This window comes from Fringilla coelebs, assembly GCF_963513975.1.
Source record: "Fringilla coelebs genome assembly, chromosome: 2".
Taxonomy (NCBI): Eukaryota; Metazoa; Chordata; class Aves; order Passeriformes; family Fringillidae; genus Fringilla; species Fringilla coelebs.
This window is the reverse complement of record NC_140029.1, coordinates 26,077,500-26,094,575: the sequence shown is the minus strand read 5'-3', so window position 1 is coordinate 26,094,575 and position 17,076 is coordinate 26,077,500. Positions and strand designations below refer to the sequence as shown.

Here is a 17,076-nt window from a genome sequence, read left to right as displayed (position 1 = left end):
GCAATATTTGACATTTAGAGCCTAATTAACAAGACCATTATATGCAAGAAGATGTGTGTGTGTGCGTATATCTATATAATATAAATATGTGTTTTATATATGTAGTAGATTTAATATATACAAAAACAGAAAAAAGAAAAAGTAGAAAAAGGAGTAGGAAAAAACATAGGAAAAAGAAATAGAAAAACATAAAATCTAACACTGCCACTTATATATTATACTGATTGCTATAAAAAGCAATACTTCTTCTGTTGAGTCAGCCAGCAGCTGTGACTTTGGTTCCTGTGTGGGATGGGTATAAGGACTGACAGTTGTCTTAAATGTAGTCACTTGCTGGTGTAGAAATAGAAGTAGGACTGCATTCAGAATATAGAAGTCTATTGTCAAGATGATACATTTCTATGAATATTAATTCCTGTAATTAATTTTTTTCTCCTAAAGTTGCTTGCTTTTATTTTGAAGTTTTCTTACTCTTACATCCACACACAGAGTATAAAAAGGCACATTGTATGGCTGATGTTAATGCTTGTCATATTATTTATCAATTAAAGAAATGTGCGCTTCAATCTTTCACCATTTCACTACAAGTTTCTAAGAAGGACAACCTACAGTCATGCACTTCTTATTGTTATGAGGGGAGACTGAATTTTAAATGGTATCTTAAAGTGAAGACTACTTATACTGAAATAAGAGTAGAACTTAATTTTTCCTGAAATTTTTCTGGGAAAGTGGATTGTTGGGGAGGCAAACTAACAAGAGTAAGAGTACTGTCTAAATTGGGAGAAGCATGTTGCAGCATCTTAATTTCTGGATAGTTGTTGTTAAAATTGTTTCATTCTTGAAATCCTAAATAAATTTACAAAAGCAAGTGGTGACAGTTTGCCCAGAAGAGGTGGGGATAGTTTCAATGGCCTACACAATGCCTTTTTTGATTTTGTTTCCTTTAAATTCATAAATATCTTGCATCTCTAACACAATCTACCCTCTGACTAGAGATAAGTACCAGAAGTAAACTTTACACTTGAATATTTTCTAGCTCCATGGCTATGCAGTCTGATTTGATCAGTCTTCTCACTGAGCAGTGGCATATGTAATTGAAAGCCGTTATGAAACAAGCAGTTCTTCCTTCTGGGTTAACTGTTCTTTTTCTAGGTGAATGTAGAAGAGGTTATTCTATAAGTCTATTTAACAACTTGAACTATTTGTTCAAAGAAAGATAAAGTTACTGTGGTGCTTGCCTCAGAACTTGGTGTTGTATCAAAAGAGATAACCAAGTTTAAGAACTGCCAATGTGTCAGTTAAAATAGGACATGCCCTGTGCCAACTGCTCTGGGAGAACCACAGGTAGCATTAGAGGCAGGCAAAGGCAATCTTGGGCTTTCCTGTCAGACTAAGAGGACCTGAAATATTTCTTTACCGGTTACGGGCACAGGCTTTATAGTTTTTATAGTTTTGGGGTTTGTTGGCTATGCATCTAAATAGTTCTTCAAAGTTGTAATCAAAATGTATTGTCTCAACAAATCTAAATACTTGTTTTATTTTTGGTTTTTTTCTTTTCTAGGTTCTGTTGAAATAACGGAAGCAAATCTTGTAAGAGATGTTTTATATGTCTTCCAGGGAATAGATGGCAAAAACATCAAAATGTGCAATTCTGAAAATTGCTATAAAGTGGAGGGAAAGGTACTGTATGGTGACTTGTATTTCATATGTGAACAGAAAAGTATATAGGGGAAAAATAGCTGTGAGAAACATGTAAAAAAGTTAAAATATTATTCCCTCTACCAACTGTTTTGTGCTGGTTTTGTTTGTTTTATTTTTGGGGGTTCTTCTGTTAATACAACAGAGTAGTTTCAACATTAGTAGTTGAAAATCAATTGGGTAGATTAGGTGCCAGATAGAAAATGTAGCATTTCACAAGATGTGAATAGTCTCCCAACTCTTTATCCAGTAGAAGGACTCTTAAGTTATGGCTTTGAGGATGTCTGTCAACATTTCTCCTCTTCAGTGTATAAGAATTAGCATAAAGCAGATGCAGGTATTTTACTTCATTCTTATTAAATTAAATTTGACAGTTGAGATATGGAATGGATGCTAGCCACTTGTTGTTATAGACCTGATTACAGTTATAAGTGATCAGATGCAGGTGACCTAGAAAAGAAAGGACCGGTGGTAGAACAGAAGAAAGGTCTGATGTGAATTTGAATGAAGACATCAAATAGGGGATGAAAGAATAGCAAAGATGCCTGAGAGACTTTGCTTTAAGGTGGTTAGATGTTATGCCTGTCTGCAATTCAGGAAAACCCCAAGAATGTGATTGGGTCTGCTGACTAAAGAACAAAAAATGGTACTAGTTGCTTTAGTATCTTCACATTCAGTATTTAGACAGTACAGCTTCAGAGTTCAATTTCTGCTAATTGGTTTTCATATTCTTGTTCAGATGGAAAGACAACACTTTCAATTTTTACTTATATTAAAAACTTCCTACTATGGCAATATTACATAGTCCTTAAATGGCGGGGAATTTACTCCTGGGCCATTTCATGTGCCAAGAGCATGGTAGACAGGTCTTAATGTTGATACCTGAGCTAATTTCCTTTTTTCCTTCATGATAGTAGCAAAAAGTGAAATGTTGTAGTTGTTCACCATTACTTTACAATGACATTTACAGCTGCTTAATGGAGGGATAAATGGAAAAAATGAAATCATGTTAAATCTTATTAATTCACAGATTATTAATAAACATCCACGTGTAGATGCAAAGTTTGTAATTCCTCAGCACCTTCGCTGAGTAAATTACATTCTATATCTGAGATTATATATGGCAAAAGAAGGGTAGCATTATGTATTTTTCTAGAGGAATGTGAAGAAAACTTAGTCAGTGATTACAAAGTTGGCAATGGGTTTTCTGCATAGCTTTCATATCCAGTAGGCTGGTTTGAGGTCAGAAGCCGTTTTACTTGGAACTTGTAATTCAGGGAATTTAATTACTGACCACAAGCCAGTTGAATAATCTTTGCCTGAGAACTCTGTCTTCAATTATTTTTGTGAAGTCAGTCGTCTTCCATTCTTCCTTGTACTTGGTCTGAGCTACTGGACCTGGTGAAGGTGAGATTATCTGACCCACCAGAGCTGCAGCTGGAGCTTCTGAAAAGCAAGGAGGACAAAGATCATACCTCCTCTAGCTGTATTACTGCACATTAGGCAAAATAGTAGTCAAAGCATGTAGTTCTCCCTCAGATGACAATCTCATTGTACATGGTCTGGGTTGGTGGGGTTTTTTTTTCCCAGAAAGAACACTTTCTAGGGTGCTATTCTTGCTGTAATGCTTGCTAATCTTAGTGTTTATATTAGGTCTGGTGGTGACATTCAGCACAGTATAAGATAGCAGCTTCTGATTTGATCTAAGGAATACAAATGTAATAACACCAAGCCATTTTTGCTTGTTCCTCATTTAATTCCAGCGGATGTGTGTTGTGCTCAATGTTTGCCAAGTACTCTGTACTTGCAGAATTTTAAATAGTTCTTATGTCATCTCTTTGGTTTTAGTTGTGGGCAGGGTTTCTGTGTCCAATTATGCTTGTTTGGGCTGGAATTTACCCTACAGAAGTTGTTCAAGAAGTTAAAGCTGTACCTCTGTGGGTAAACAAGAGGGCTGGGGACTGAACTGCCGTCTTACAACCAAATGCTACAGCCTATTTCAAGCCCACACTGGTGTGGATAACACACTCTGACACTAATTGTTATCTTGGAGAATGCCTGTACTGTTAACTAAAAGGTTTAATGAAGGGGATTGATTTCTAGTTCTTTGGCAGTTTAGCTTCTTGGAAGAATTCCTTGCTTTGGTTTCAACTGTTCCAGCTGGCTGTCAAAGTTAAAATTGTCTGTAGAGGTGGGATAGGCCCAGTTGCTGTGGGCAGAAGTCTGTCTCTGTCTTGTGGTTTGTATTATCAGTCAGATAGTTTGGGGTTTTTTATTCAATGAAATTTTTAATGCTTGATGGTAGTGTTCTTGAGTAATATGGTGAAATGTGGAAGAAGAGAATCTCAAGCGGGAAGTGTCTTATCTGTTGGTAAATTAGAGGAAGAAATGTGCTGATTCAGATGAAAGTAGTAGTGGTAGCTAAATAGGGTGTTGGCACTAAGGCAGGATTGAAAGGTGAGTGACATGCTAGAAGAAAACCAGAAACTAGAAGAGTTCAGGACATATGATTAAATAAGTTATAAAATCTGGACTTAATCTTGGAAGTTGGGTTCCACAAGTTTGTGTTCCTGATGCCTGGTCAGGCATTGGGTCATTTATTTTCTGTTGAAGGTTTCTTTCAATTACTAATTATTTTGTCAAAGCTTTTTCATTAGTTTCAGTCATTAACACCTCTGCTACAATGCTCATATTTTCAGTCTTGCTGATTGTCAGGATAAGATAAAGAGTCTGATATTGCAACATGAAAATGCAGATTTCTTCCTTTTTTCTGAAGACCATTTTGTTATTGCCATAATTGCCTAATGTAAAAAGAGTGTATGAATATTGTTACATTAAGATTTCCAAAAGAGAAGGTCTCAAAGTTGCCAGTAGTTTGTTGCTGCTGCCTTTTCAATGCACGTGTTTATAAATATAAAGCTAATTACATGGTTGTCTGCTTTTCTGCAGTATCTGTACTGTAGAATGTAAAATAAATTGTTTCTGAAACTGGCTTTTTTATGAGAAAGGGGCACCTTTGCGAAGAAACCAGTATCGGCGTGGCAGATTTGACTTAATTGCAAACTTGTTTCTATTAACTTTATAGGTGAGCCTGTCGAAATCTCTCCGAGATACTACAAGCAGGCTTGCAGAGTTGGGGTGGCTACATAACAAAATAAGGAAATACACAGACCAGAGGAGTTTGGATCGTGCGTTTGGACTGGTGGGACAGGTGGGTCATCTAGATAAAACAGTCTAACTACAATACTTGTTCTTGTTTGGCTAAGAAACTACTGGGTAAATGCAGTGCTAGAATGATGCATAAACTTTGGAGCTTGAATCGTTTATCATTTGATTTACTCCTTTTGTGGATGCTGCATTTGATATGGGTCATAGTCAGAAGGCAAGGAAAAGGCATTTGCCCTTTCTGATCTTAAGGATTTGCCCCTGTAATTTATAGCTGGAAACATTCGTAAATTCCTTTTTTTAATCTCCATTTTTTTTAAAAAAACAATATTTTAAAATTATTCATGCATGTTCATAAACAAAAACATTTCTTAAATGGGATGGTGTCATCCCTGAGGTAATTAATCACCAATTCAGTTGTTAGTGACCTGTACAGGAGACATTCTTGTCAGCTATTGTTGATGTTCATGTGTTAGAACTGTACTAGCTTCCATAAAATGCAAGTAGTCCATTCTCTTCTGCCCTTTCTTTTGAGTACAGCATCAAAAGAATATTAATTTTTGTTTTCATAGGTTTCATCATCATGATTTATAGTCTACAGTAACTTCACTGCTGCTGTAATACCCAAAACCACATTTACTGCTAAGACATTCCCGTTTCCTCTCACTTGCTCCCTCTGTAAAACTGGATATTATCCCTTCTGAGTCGACAGAAATGTTATCCTTGCCTCTAGCCAAAACATCCTACCTAATCTGCCAAGAAATTGAAGTGCTTCTCCCTTCAATCTAATTTTTCTTAAGAGGTCAGTAGAGACACTGTAGTGCTTCCTACTTTTCTAATGTTTTATTCTGTTCCATTCTGTCTCTTATTCTAAGTAACCCTTCTAATTACATATAAATAATTATTTTTCTACTGATCCAATGCTGATTTCCATGTTTTATATGGCAGTGCTACTGTGTATGCATTTTCTTTGGACTCTCCCCCTTATATCTGGGTGAAATTTTATTCTTTATCTAGCAGCTTCCTTCTTGTGACTATTTTTACTGTCTCTGGCTTTAATCTTCAAGTTTACTGAAAGGGGAGAACTTTAATTCTTCAGTGAATTTAAATGTGCAGTATCTTGGCTTCTGTATGCAGGTTTCACATCCTGTGCAGAAGGCTGTGCAGTTAAGTTACCTGAATCTGCATAGCTCTAATGCTGCTAATTTTGCTTGAGGCAAGCACTTGTGTATATTTCTAGGACATAAGTGTACAAATAAAACCTTATATTCTGCTCTTGCTGTCAGTATCTGGGCACAGAGAGTATGCCTTCATGCTCATCATAGCTTACATAGCTGAGAATTTCAGGTGCACTGTGCATTAAGGAATTTAGCACAACAGTGTATATTGATATAAAACATCTTTCCCTTCATGTTCTGAAAGGATGATTGTGTAAACCCCTGTTTAAACCAGGTATACAATAAGATGTCGGTCACCTCTTCTAGTATGCTTCTGGTGACTGATTTTACCACACAAAATGTCAGATATTAGAAGTAGAGATGTAACAATATATTACACTTTATATTTTCCTACCATTGCTGATTAATATCTAAATTTTACTTTGTCCTCAGAAAATAAAAAGAATAATTGGCAGTTAATTATATTTTAGCTTGTACTTGGGTATTTTGCCCATTTAGATCCAGTTGAATTAATGGGCATTTTAATTTTTTTCTCTTGACCAAGCATTCTGTTTCCTTCCTCAATTCTCTTTTGCAGCAGACTAAATCAGAATTCTAGGGTAATGTCCAGTTTTTCTGTAACAGTTTGGGAAGCAAAAGTCTGTGGTTTGTGATGCAGGAATTGGTACTGGATTTAAGGCTTCTCTGAAAAATTGGTGACCAGTTAGAGTCTAAATCCTCTTGGCTGCTAAATTATTAGAGTCAGTGATTACTGTTCTCCTTTTGGACCAGAACAGTGTCTTTGATTGTTTTCTTAGAGGCTCTGCTCTGTCCTCTATCTTGGCAAGTGCCACTTTAATAGGTTAAAAAAAATTTCCTGGAGAAGCAAGTGAGAAGAAATGAAAAGTGGAGTTACACATAAAGGGATTTCTTTTTGCCCTTCAGTATCCTCTGGAATAAAAAGAATGTCAAATTTCTTTGCAATTTACAATGTTGAGTTGAAGAAAGGAACCTCCTTTCCTTAAAGATACAATGGCAGGATTAATGACTTTTTTTTTCTAGGCTTCTTAGCTGCTTAGGAGGAAAGAAGATTTATATTCTCTTTGTGCTTCTAGAAATGATTTCTGCCTTTTACATACTCTAGTGAATAAATACTTTAAGTTCTTGGGTTCTTTCTGTGAGTTTTTCTTTTTCCAAATTCTTTTGACTGTAATTTTAAAAGGTCTTGAAGGGAAAATCCTGGGAAGTTTCCCATTTTAAAAAAATCCATCAAAATAAATATTTAATTCATTAGCTGAGAATTGATTTGAAAGTTCTGAAGGATTTGTGTGTGTGCATGAGCATATTCTTCAAGAAACCAAACAAATAAAAAACTTCAGGCACTTCTCTGGGGGGTTTTAAAGTCTTTTTCAGTTATTCCCAAATTAATGAGCCATATTTTTAGTTCTATTTTGAAAAATGTATTGCAGCCATTTTTTTAATCTGTATGTTAGGTTAATAAGACCATTACAAAAGTAAAACAAGACCTCCCCCAAACCCTAAACTGTGGAAAATATTTATCACTAAACAAGTATTATTTCAGGAATTGTTTTCTAAAATTTATCTTAGTTTTTAAACAACCTAAAGTAGCCATGCTTTGACTTGTTTTACAAAGAAGAGTTTTTGCTTTAGTTCCAGCCTGAATTAACTTCTGCACACATTTTACAGATTTCTGAAGATGCACTTTGTGTTGTTCATTTTTTCCATATCAAGTGAACAATCATAAACAACAGTGAATTGATAAAAGGTCAAAATTTTATAGTTCTTGATCTGGCAGCACTTACTTGGAGCATTTTTTGAGCATTGTGTTTTCTTGTTCATGTCATATAGTCTATACTGTAAATATAATGAAAATTGCCTGATTTTTGTGTTCTGTTGTTAGAGGCCTTCCTGAAATTTAAACTGTTACTTCACTGCATACTGTATCTTAGACAATTATTAAAACAAAGTCTTCAACTGGGTCATGTTATAATTTGTACATCCCTGTGCTAATTATTGTTGCCATTACTGAGATGATCTATCTACTTGAAGAGTTACACTTGTAACTATGTTGATAGAGTTAAGGTAGCAAGAAACAAGGTCACTTGATAATGCCTATAAATTCCTGGAAAAGGTATATTCAGCTCTTAGCTTATGCAGCACTTATACTTTGGCCATTACTCTAAGAATTGGCTTTTATGCTGAAACTTGTAGAAAGATTCCCTTCAGGTAATTTCTGACTATGTTGGAAGTGTGGTGATAGAATTAAATCAGAAAGATTTCTCCTGATTACTTTTCCTTTTTTTTTTCTTTTTTTTTCCTTCTCTTTCTCTTACAGAGTTTTTGTGCAGCCTTACATCAGGAACTTAAGGAATACTACCGACTTCTGTCTGTTTTACATTCTCAGGTAAGTTAAGTGGTACATACTCAACTTCACTATTTTGTTCTGTGTTATCTAAGTATCTCCTAAGAAGGTAATACCTTGCTATTCTGCTAGAATGTAAGGGATATACAGCAGTTTCCGTTGACAGTGAACACAATTCTGTGTACATTTCTTGCTCTTTAAATCTATGTGCCCTTGAATAGTCTTCTCTTAAGAATTCACTGGTATTTGATATGTTACATAAGCAAAGAATACAGTGTGTATTTCTAAGTCTCTGCCCCTGTTTTGCATCCTTTTTGTCAGTTTCACCTTGCATAATATCTTTATCATTCAAATCCTGAACTATGTCACACATTCTTGAGTGGAGAAAAAACCAGTCCATATTTCCATCAGCGCACAATTTAGCAGCTAGTAATAACGGTTCCACCTTCTTTCCTGTGTGGGGCAGTTTGTACATTTTTCTTGTCCCTTTGTTTTCTGAGAGTAAAGACAGCTGTTCTGCAGATGTTTTGATGTTTTACTGTTTTCCTGTAACATACAGACCAACTCAGTGCTGATAATCTTGCAGTTTTTCCATAAATATTTGTAGGTATGTGCATCTAGATGCTGTCTCTAAAATAAAATAAACATTCTTCTGCTTGCCTTTTTTTGAAAGGGGTTTTCAAGAGGTTCATTACTTGTAATGGTGAAAACTTATTCTGAGAATTAACCTAAAGCTAAATTATACTGCCTTCTAAAACTCTTAACTTCAATAAAATCTTTATCATTTGTCACAGGCTTTTGTTAATGTTTTCAAAGCATCTGTTCTTTTAACTCACAGTTCTTGAACGTTCTTGACTTTTGGAATGCTTGTTATATATACTTTTTGCTTGATTTTCCTGGCTATTATCCAGTTATTCCTCTGTAATTACTTCTTACTCTGTCCAAAATGTGTTTTCTCTCTTGGTTTGCTGATGCTTTGATTTTTTAAATTTTTTTTTCCTAACTTCTAAAACTTCCTGACCATTAAAATATTCGACTACTTTGAGATGCAGTTTTGTCTACCTTCCCTGCCCCACCAAACCTTGCAACAGAAGAGATGAGTAGGGTAGGAGGGAAAGCCTGTAAAAAAAACCCAAAAGTTCTGGGGTTACTTATTTTCAAATTGCATTTGCCTTTGTGGGGTGTTGACCCTGGGAAGCAGCCAGGCACCCACCCAGGCTTTTGCTTCCCCCGGTCTCTTGAGGAACAGGGAGAAAATAGAAGGAAGACAAAAAGACAAGTCAATCAAGTTAGTGAGTCTAGAAGGGGAAGCAAAAGCTGTGCGTGCAAGCAAAGCAAAGTAGGGAATTCATTCACTTCTTTCCTTCAGCAGGCAGATGTCCAGCTGCTCCTGGCAAGCAGGGCCTCAGGGCACTTAACACTTGCTTGGGAAGACAGACTCCATTGCCACAAATGTTCCTATTTTCTTCTCCTTTCCCTGAGCTTTTTTTCCTGAGAAAGCTTTTTGTCCTCCATAAGCTTGGAAATGGTTTTCCAGGATTAGTTGCTATCCCAAGGAATGAAGTGAGTCTCACTGGTGTGTAGTTTTATGGCTTCTCCTCCTTGAGGAGAGGCATGACATTTGCTTTCTCAGGGTCATCAGAAAGTGCCTCCAATTGCTGTGTTGCAAAAATACTGGAGAGTGGCCTTGCAGTGACATTGGCCAACTCCTTCCCTCAACACTTAGTGCATCCCATCAGGTCCCACAGGCTTAAGCATATCCCATCTCTTTGGTGTACCCTAGCCTGATCCTTCTGAGCTCAGTCATCCTTGTTCCAGACTTCTCTCTCTTCTTATCTCCACATCTGGTGTCCCAGCAGCAAATCTTACTGAAGTACCAAGGCAAAAAAGGCATTGAGTACCTCAGCATTTTCCATTTTTTGTGATACCCCTCATGTGGTATCATTCAGTAGCTGGATACATTTTCCCCAGTCTTACTGTTACTGCTGCTCTTATTGTAACTCTTCATGCTCCTTGCCAGATTCATCTTCAATGTTAGAGTTCCTGAGTGCGTTGAGCATGTTGATTAAATGCCTTTTCATAGGGAACAGTCAGTGCAGTGTCAGCGATGCTTTGGCACAGCAGCAGACCAGAGTTTCTGGGGAATCTAGGTCCCTCAGCACCTAATTGAAAGGGGTCCTAGAGTCATGTTATGTTTGGATTTTCAGAAGCTTCTGGCAACATTTCTTCCCAAAGACATGAAAGAAAGGAAGGAGATCCAGCAGTGGAGGAGAGATTCTCTTGTGAAAGGTAGAAGGGCTCGAAGGTCACACTACAGAATGGACAAAAAACCTGTACCTTTTAGCCTCTTGAAAACATGTAGCAAATTGACTTGAAATTGAGTGTATGTGACATTTTTTGATTCAGGAGATCATACAGCCTGCCAGCTTAGGAGTTGTTAACTGCAATTCTAGAGAGCAGTATGGTCATAGCAAAACAAGAACCTTGTCAAAGGGTTCTATTCTCTTTATAACATTTTATTATGTCTTCAGAGCTTCTCCTGAGCATGTTTCTGCCCTTGAATGAGTGATCCTGAACATACTGTCTACTATTCCATAAGCGTCTCTGGTCTTTTTCTTGCAGGTTGTTTTCACATTGTCAGCCCATTTAAAAATGCAGTTCCATGATGAAGATGTACCATGTCTTCCCTAAAGTCAAAGGGTGGCTCATATATCTCTCTTGTCATTGCTGATTTCCAAAAACACCAAAGAAAAATCCCAGGCATGGACCCAGGAGAATTTGGAAGCAAATGAATTTAACTGGCTCTAAGGCTGAACTTAATGTGGATGACACTAGCCTTAAATTTAACTAGTATGTTGCATTTGGCTAAAAAAAGGTGCTCGATGGGAAAGCACAGAGTGGGTTGGTTGTCATATATCAGAAACAGAATCTTTTCTAAGAGATTGTCTCCTTGTACTGCTCCAGGAACTTGCTTCTGTATTCTTAAATTGTGTTCTTGTCCTGCTTTTTCCATCTGTTCTTGTATAAGATTTGCATTTGCACCTTGGATGCAAATACTTGGTTTTTATTTTTCATGGTGTTGGAAGATTCATGGTAGTCACGTTATGATAGGGTTTTCTTATTGTAGCTTTTAAAGTTTGGTGTTTTTCTTCAATGTAGCAATTCCTTAATCTCATTATAAGGTTAATTTAAGTTCTGATGGCTTCTGGAGGAAGGCATTGAATGGAATTTGTCACGTATTGAACTAAAATAAGCTGCATGTGCAGTAATGAAAAGTTTACTTCTCACAGCCTGCCTGTCCTGTAGATGTTTTTCTTTAGTCTTTGTCGAGGCTGTCTTTCAGGATTTCTTGTCTCTTCCTTTGCTCTTCTCTCTTTTCATGACTATTACCTTGCTGTCTTTAACTTTCTTGGTCTTCGTGCTTTGTCTACCTCATTGTGCTTATGCTTGTCTCTGTTCTTTCACCTGTGCTTAAGTCTGTTTCCACTGAAAATTTGCTCTCAGGTTTTGGCCCAGTGACTTGATGAGAGAATACATAACAATGGGTATTTCAAGTGTATTAGTAAAAATCTGACTTCCTGAGTTCTTCCTCAGTTTTGTTCTTTGACATGTCTTTTTGTTTCTAACTCGATCAGTTACAACTGGAAGATGATCAGGGCGTGAATTTGGGACTTGAGAGCAGTTTAACACTTCGCCGTCTTCTAGTCTGGACATACGACCCCAAAATAAGGTTAAAGACCCTTGCAGCACTTGTTGATCACTGTCAAGGTCTGTTTAACATCAATTTAATATTTCTGGGGATTTTATATAACTTTGAGTAGTTGTGCATGCTAGAGGTGGGTACCAACAATATTAGTGCTTGTTTTTTGGACTTTTTTTTTTTTTTTTAGAAAATTTCAAGTAGGTAGTTCAGATTCTCCCTCTTTTAGTTTAAGCAAATGATGACAAATTATAGTTCTGTGTTGACACATTCAGACTTCTTACTTTTCAAGACTAGAATGTGCTCAAAAAATTCAATTTTAAGCATGCACTTTTTATGCTATTTTCAGTTAATCATTTTTCAGAGCATGGTACACTGAAAAAGCTCTACTAATATGTTATGAAATGGTTAACTTCGTTTCTTCACTATATATGAGTATTATGCAATTTCTCTGTATATGATGGCATAGAGGAGTTATTAGTAACTTGTCTTCAGACTCATGTGAAACAACAAAACTTTGCAAATCTGCAGATATTGTGATTTTGTTGGCAATCCACAAGAAGATGCTGGGGAGAGTCATATCGGAGCTTACCAGAACTTTGGCCAGTAGCTGACTAAGCTGACCAGTAATTGATGCTTCTCCCTGATTGTACTTCAGATTTATGAGATTGTAGCCCTTCAGAAAGGGCATCTTAGCAAAAAACAAAAGCCTACAATACTTACTTGGCCTTGATTATTGGAATTGGTAGCAATTTTTTTTAAAGTGGGTATTACTTTTAAGACATTTATGAAAATTTTCACTTGCATGGCCTCTGCCGCAAGGAAGTGGTAAGCTGTGGAGCATAGCAGCAAAATCAAATATTCAATCTATTTTTAAACTTTTTTTTTGACAGCCTCTTACTTCACAATTGCAAGAAGACAGGAGATATCCCCTAATGGGGCTGTGAGGGCAACTATAACTGAGAAACATGAAAACTCAGTTTGTGTGCAGGTATGCACACAGGATATCTGAGAGTGTCAAGTACAAGTATCTGAGAGAAGGAAAACATTCTGAGGCTCCTTTAATGCTTCTCTGAAAGCATAACATCAGCTTCTGTGTGTGATCTGATGTCTTGAATTTTGCATTCCTCTAAGCTGCCATAAATTAGACTCTGAGAACTCTGCTTAATGCTTTAGTGGGATTAATAATTCATGCCTTAAAACCTAGGAATTCCCTGTTGGCAATAAAAAAAAAAATCTACTTTTGCTACATTTTAGAGTTGCTGTTTAGCAAGCTCAGTGTGACACAGAGGTAGCTAAAATCAGTGGCTGCTAAATTTAAATGGGGTGCATAAGGTTTTCCTTTAAATGTTTCTGTTCCTCTTCCTTTCTTCTTACAGGGAGAAAAGGTGGTGAACTAGCCTCAGCAGTTCATGCTTATACTAAAACAGGAGATCCCTACATGAGATCTCTGGTTCAGCACATTCTTGGCCTAGTATCCCATCCTGTCCTGAACTTCCTGTATCGCTGGATTTATGATGGAGAGCTGGAGGATACATACCATGAGGTAATGCTACAGTAAATACTTCATCTCTTTGCCTTGTGGTGTGATAACCTGTGGGAAGCTTAGAGGGGAATTTGAAAAGTAGAGTGATGAAAATGTATAACGTAAGCAATACATACAATAACCTGAAATACCACTCTCGTCATGAATTCTTCATGAATTTGATATTTGCAGGTTGCAATGTGTTGTCTTCAACTAATCATATGCTGAGTCTGGTTAGTAGAGTCAGAATGGTGTTCTTGACAGTAGGTCCTTGTATCTGAAGATGAAGTAATTTCTCTATCTTTTCTTGCTTACTGGAAGTAATTTCTCTATCTTTTCTTGCTTACTGTAACAACAGTAATGTATGTAGAGTTCTTTGTAACTGTTCTGAATGCAAGCCTTGTATTTGGAATGAAGCTCAGAATATTTTTCTGTTGCATACTGTTATCCTTGATAAATAAGCTCAGTCTGTCAAACTGAGTAAAAGAGGTTTATAGTTCCAGAATTGAAACTCTGCGGAGTTATTTGTTGTGACTTCTGTAACATCAAATTCCAGTAATTGTTCATTTTCTTCTTGGAAATACTTGGAGATAGGAAAGTGTTGAGAGAACTTAGAAAAGCATACACTTTCCTTTCTCCAATCAGTATAGTCAGTTTTAAGTGATTAGATTTTATTTCTTAATTTTTTTTTTTTTTTTTTGGTAAGAAGAAGCCAAAGAATTATTTTTTGAAATTGAGTGCTTCTGAGACAAATCTGAGTAATTTTACTTGAGAGTCAAATATGCTGTCTGTTTTCTTGGAATGTCCTTATTTTGGTCAAAATTTGAGTGACAGGGACAGCTGAACTTTAAGGTCAGAATTGTCTAAAATGTATATGAATCTTTTTTTAGAAGTGTAAAATGCTCTATTTTTTTATTCTCCCCAGATATGAGGATTTGTCTTTTTTGGATTTTATGTAGTTTGTTAGCTCTAACCTCTGTGTGTGCACCGGAAATGTGTTCTTCATTGAAAATGAAGAATGTTCTTAAGTGAAAATTATTGTTGGATGTGTTGTACTGAAAGCTATAATTTTCATATGATAGACAGTTTTGAACAAAGATGATTGGCCATTCTTGGGGAAAATGGTATTTGGAGACAGTGAAAAGAGTTCTTGTCCAGAAAATGGGTATATTGTTTGACAAGATGAGGACATAATCCATCCAAACTGCACTTCAACAAAACTAATAAAGTACTTTTAGTTTTTTACAAATGAGGGGATTCTCTTGGGTGGAGTTGAGAGACGGTAACATTTGATCACCATATCAATTGCAAAATTTTCTTAGGTTTTTGCATATCTTGTGGGTTTTTTTCCCCTTCTGCATCTGTTTAAATAGGAGGAATAATAGGTGCAACTATAGGTCAGAGTTTGCATTAATCTTTTGCTTTAAATATTTATTTCAATCTTCAGTTTTTCGTAGCTTCAGATCCTACAGTTAAAACTGATCGGTTGTGGCATGACAAATACACTTTGAGGAAATCAATGATCCCATCTTTTATTACAATGGAGCAGTCAAAAAAGGTATGGATCTAAAAGTTCATCTTCTGATGATTTGTTTGCCCTCAGCTGCTGCTTAGATTTCTATTGAGAAAATAGAGGCCAGATTTGACAAAAAATAATCTTCTCAAGAATTTTAGAATTGTTTGCTGAGGAAGGCTATAGGACTGTTCTCCGTTCCATTCTCTAACTGTTAAACTTGGAGGAGATCTCAAGTAGGGGGAAAAGAAGTTTTAAAATGCATTTAAAACCTTTTTATATTAGCATTGCTGTTCTGGATTGCTGTGGTTGGGATTGTGCAACTGAGAGCACAGAAAGATGACAAAATATCTTGTCCTTGGTGGTTGTGGATGGCTTTTTGGTTTTTTTTTTTTTCTTATAAGCAAATAATTTTTTTAAAATCCTGTTTTGTTTAGGTCCTTTTAATAGGAAAATCCATAAACTTCTTGCATCAAGTTTGTCATGACCAAACTCCATCCACAAAGATGATTGCTGTTGCGAAATCTGCAGAGTCTTCAAAAGATGGTAGAGTATTAATATTATTCAGTATCTCCCCTTTGAACTGACCTCCTGTATGATATGTGGTTTAGACTGTAAGCTGGATGGTGGGATGGAAAGGAGTACAAAAATCCCATCTGCCCTAAAGTATAGATAATTTAATGTATACTTGCTTTTTACAAAAGTTGTATGTTGATGCATGTGTATAATTTTCTTATTGGATAGGTTTACTGGATGATTGTTACTATACTGAATTTGTGAATGAAACCATTCAAAAAACAGTTTGCCTTTAGCTGCCTCATCTGGGGTGGGAGCAGGGATATTCTTGAGTGCTGCAATAAGAATTTAGTGTGTTTGACTTCTCATCAAATATATTCCATCATACAATTCTATAATACTGAGTTAATTTTGTGGTTGAAAAAATAAAAATTCTCAGTTAGTTGTATATAATGGAATAAGCAGTAAAAACAGAACAGAAGCCCTTCTAGCCTTTCTTTAAATGCACTATATCAAAATAAGTATGTGGAAGGTTAGTAAAATTCTTTTTGGGGATTACTTAAAAATGGGATTGCCAGCTGATGAACATGGAACCAAAACTTAAATGTTAAATTGCTTTCAGATAATTTTGTTTTATTTAGAATAGCTCTCAGTTTTAATGAATGAGAACTTCTATACTATTTGTGGTTATTTTTTGGGGCCATATTTGTTGCAATGAAATCAACATTGTTACGATGAAAGGTAGCAAATAGTGAACATCTAAACCAAGGAGACTTTATGTCTAAATGCTAAGCAAAGAATGTGTAGGATGCTGCTACATCTCTGAGAAAGAACAGATTGCTGCCTTCTGGTGGAATTTTGCTACTGTAACTTCTTTTGATAACTTGTTCAATATACCAAAGATACTCTAACTGTTGAGATATAGCTCACTGGGATAAGTTTTCTGATGCTAATCTAAATATATTGCTGTCAAATGGTTGTTTTCAAAGAACATACTTCTTAATGTTTTATAACATAATATTACTTCTATAAGAATTTAAAGCTTGTATATATAGGGTTGTTAGGTTTAGATTTGTTATGGTTTTTTCACCTTCAAATAACTTGGATTAGTTTTAATATTAACTCTTCATAGTGTGAACTTCTGACATTAATACCTCCATGAAAAATGTTCTAGTGATAAAATCCCATTCATATCTGGAAGAATATGTCTTCTAATAATGTGATTTTTGTACCATATCCAATGCTTGCTTAGTCAAAGATAAGCCTAAAGTGCAGAAAGGGGTCAGGGTTAAGTGAATAAGGGCTGTAAATGCATTTGAACAATCGTCTTGCCAGCTACTCCTGGAAAAAAGGAAAAAAATATTCTTTGGCTGCACTGCTTTCACCACTTTATACAGCATTTATGGCCGTGCTTTTCCA

The 17,076-nt window shown here is 36.0% G+C and overlaps 1 protein-coding gene across 1 annotated transcript in view; it reads left to right on the top strand.

Annotated features, from left to right (window-relative positions):
• Positions 1-17,076, top strand: part of TUBGCP3 (tubulin gamma complex component 3) — a 48,669-nt gene that overhangs the window by 20,874 nt on the left and 10,719 nt on the right. The window contains exons 7-13 of the mRNA XM_084224038.1: positions 1,562-1,680; positions 4,784-4,909; positions 8,377-8,445; positions 12,039-12,171; positions 13,483-13,649; positions 15,076-15,186; positions 15,579-15,687. Of these exons, the coding sequence (XP_084080164.1) occupies positions 1,562-1,680; positions 4,784-4,909; positions 8,377-8,445; positions 12,039-12,171; positions 13,483-13,649; positions 15,076-15,186; positions 15,579-15,687 (834 nt within the window). The remainder of the gene's footprint in view (positions 1-1,561; positions 1,681-4,783; positions 4,910-8,376; positions 8,446-12,038; positions 12,172-13,482; positions 13,650-15,075; positions 15,187-15,578; positions 15,688-17,076) is intronic.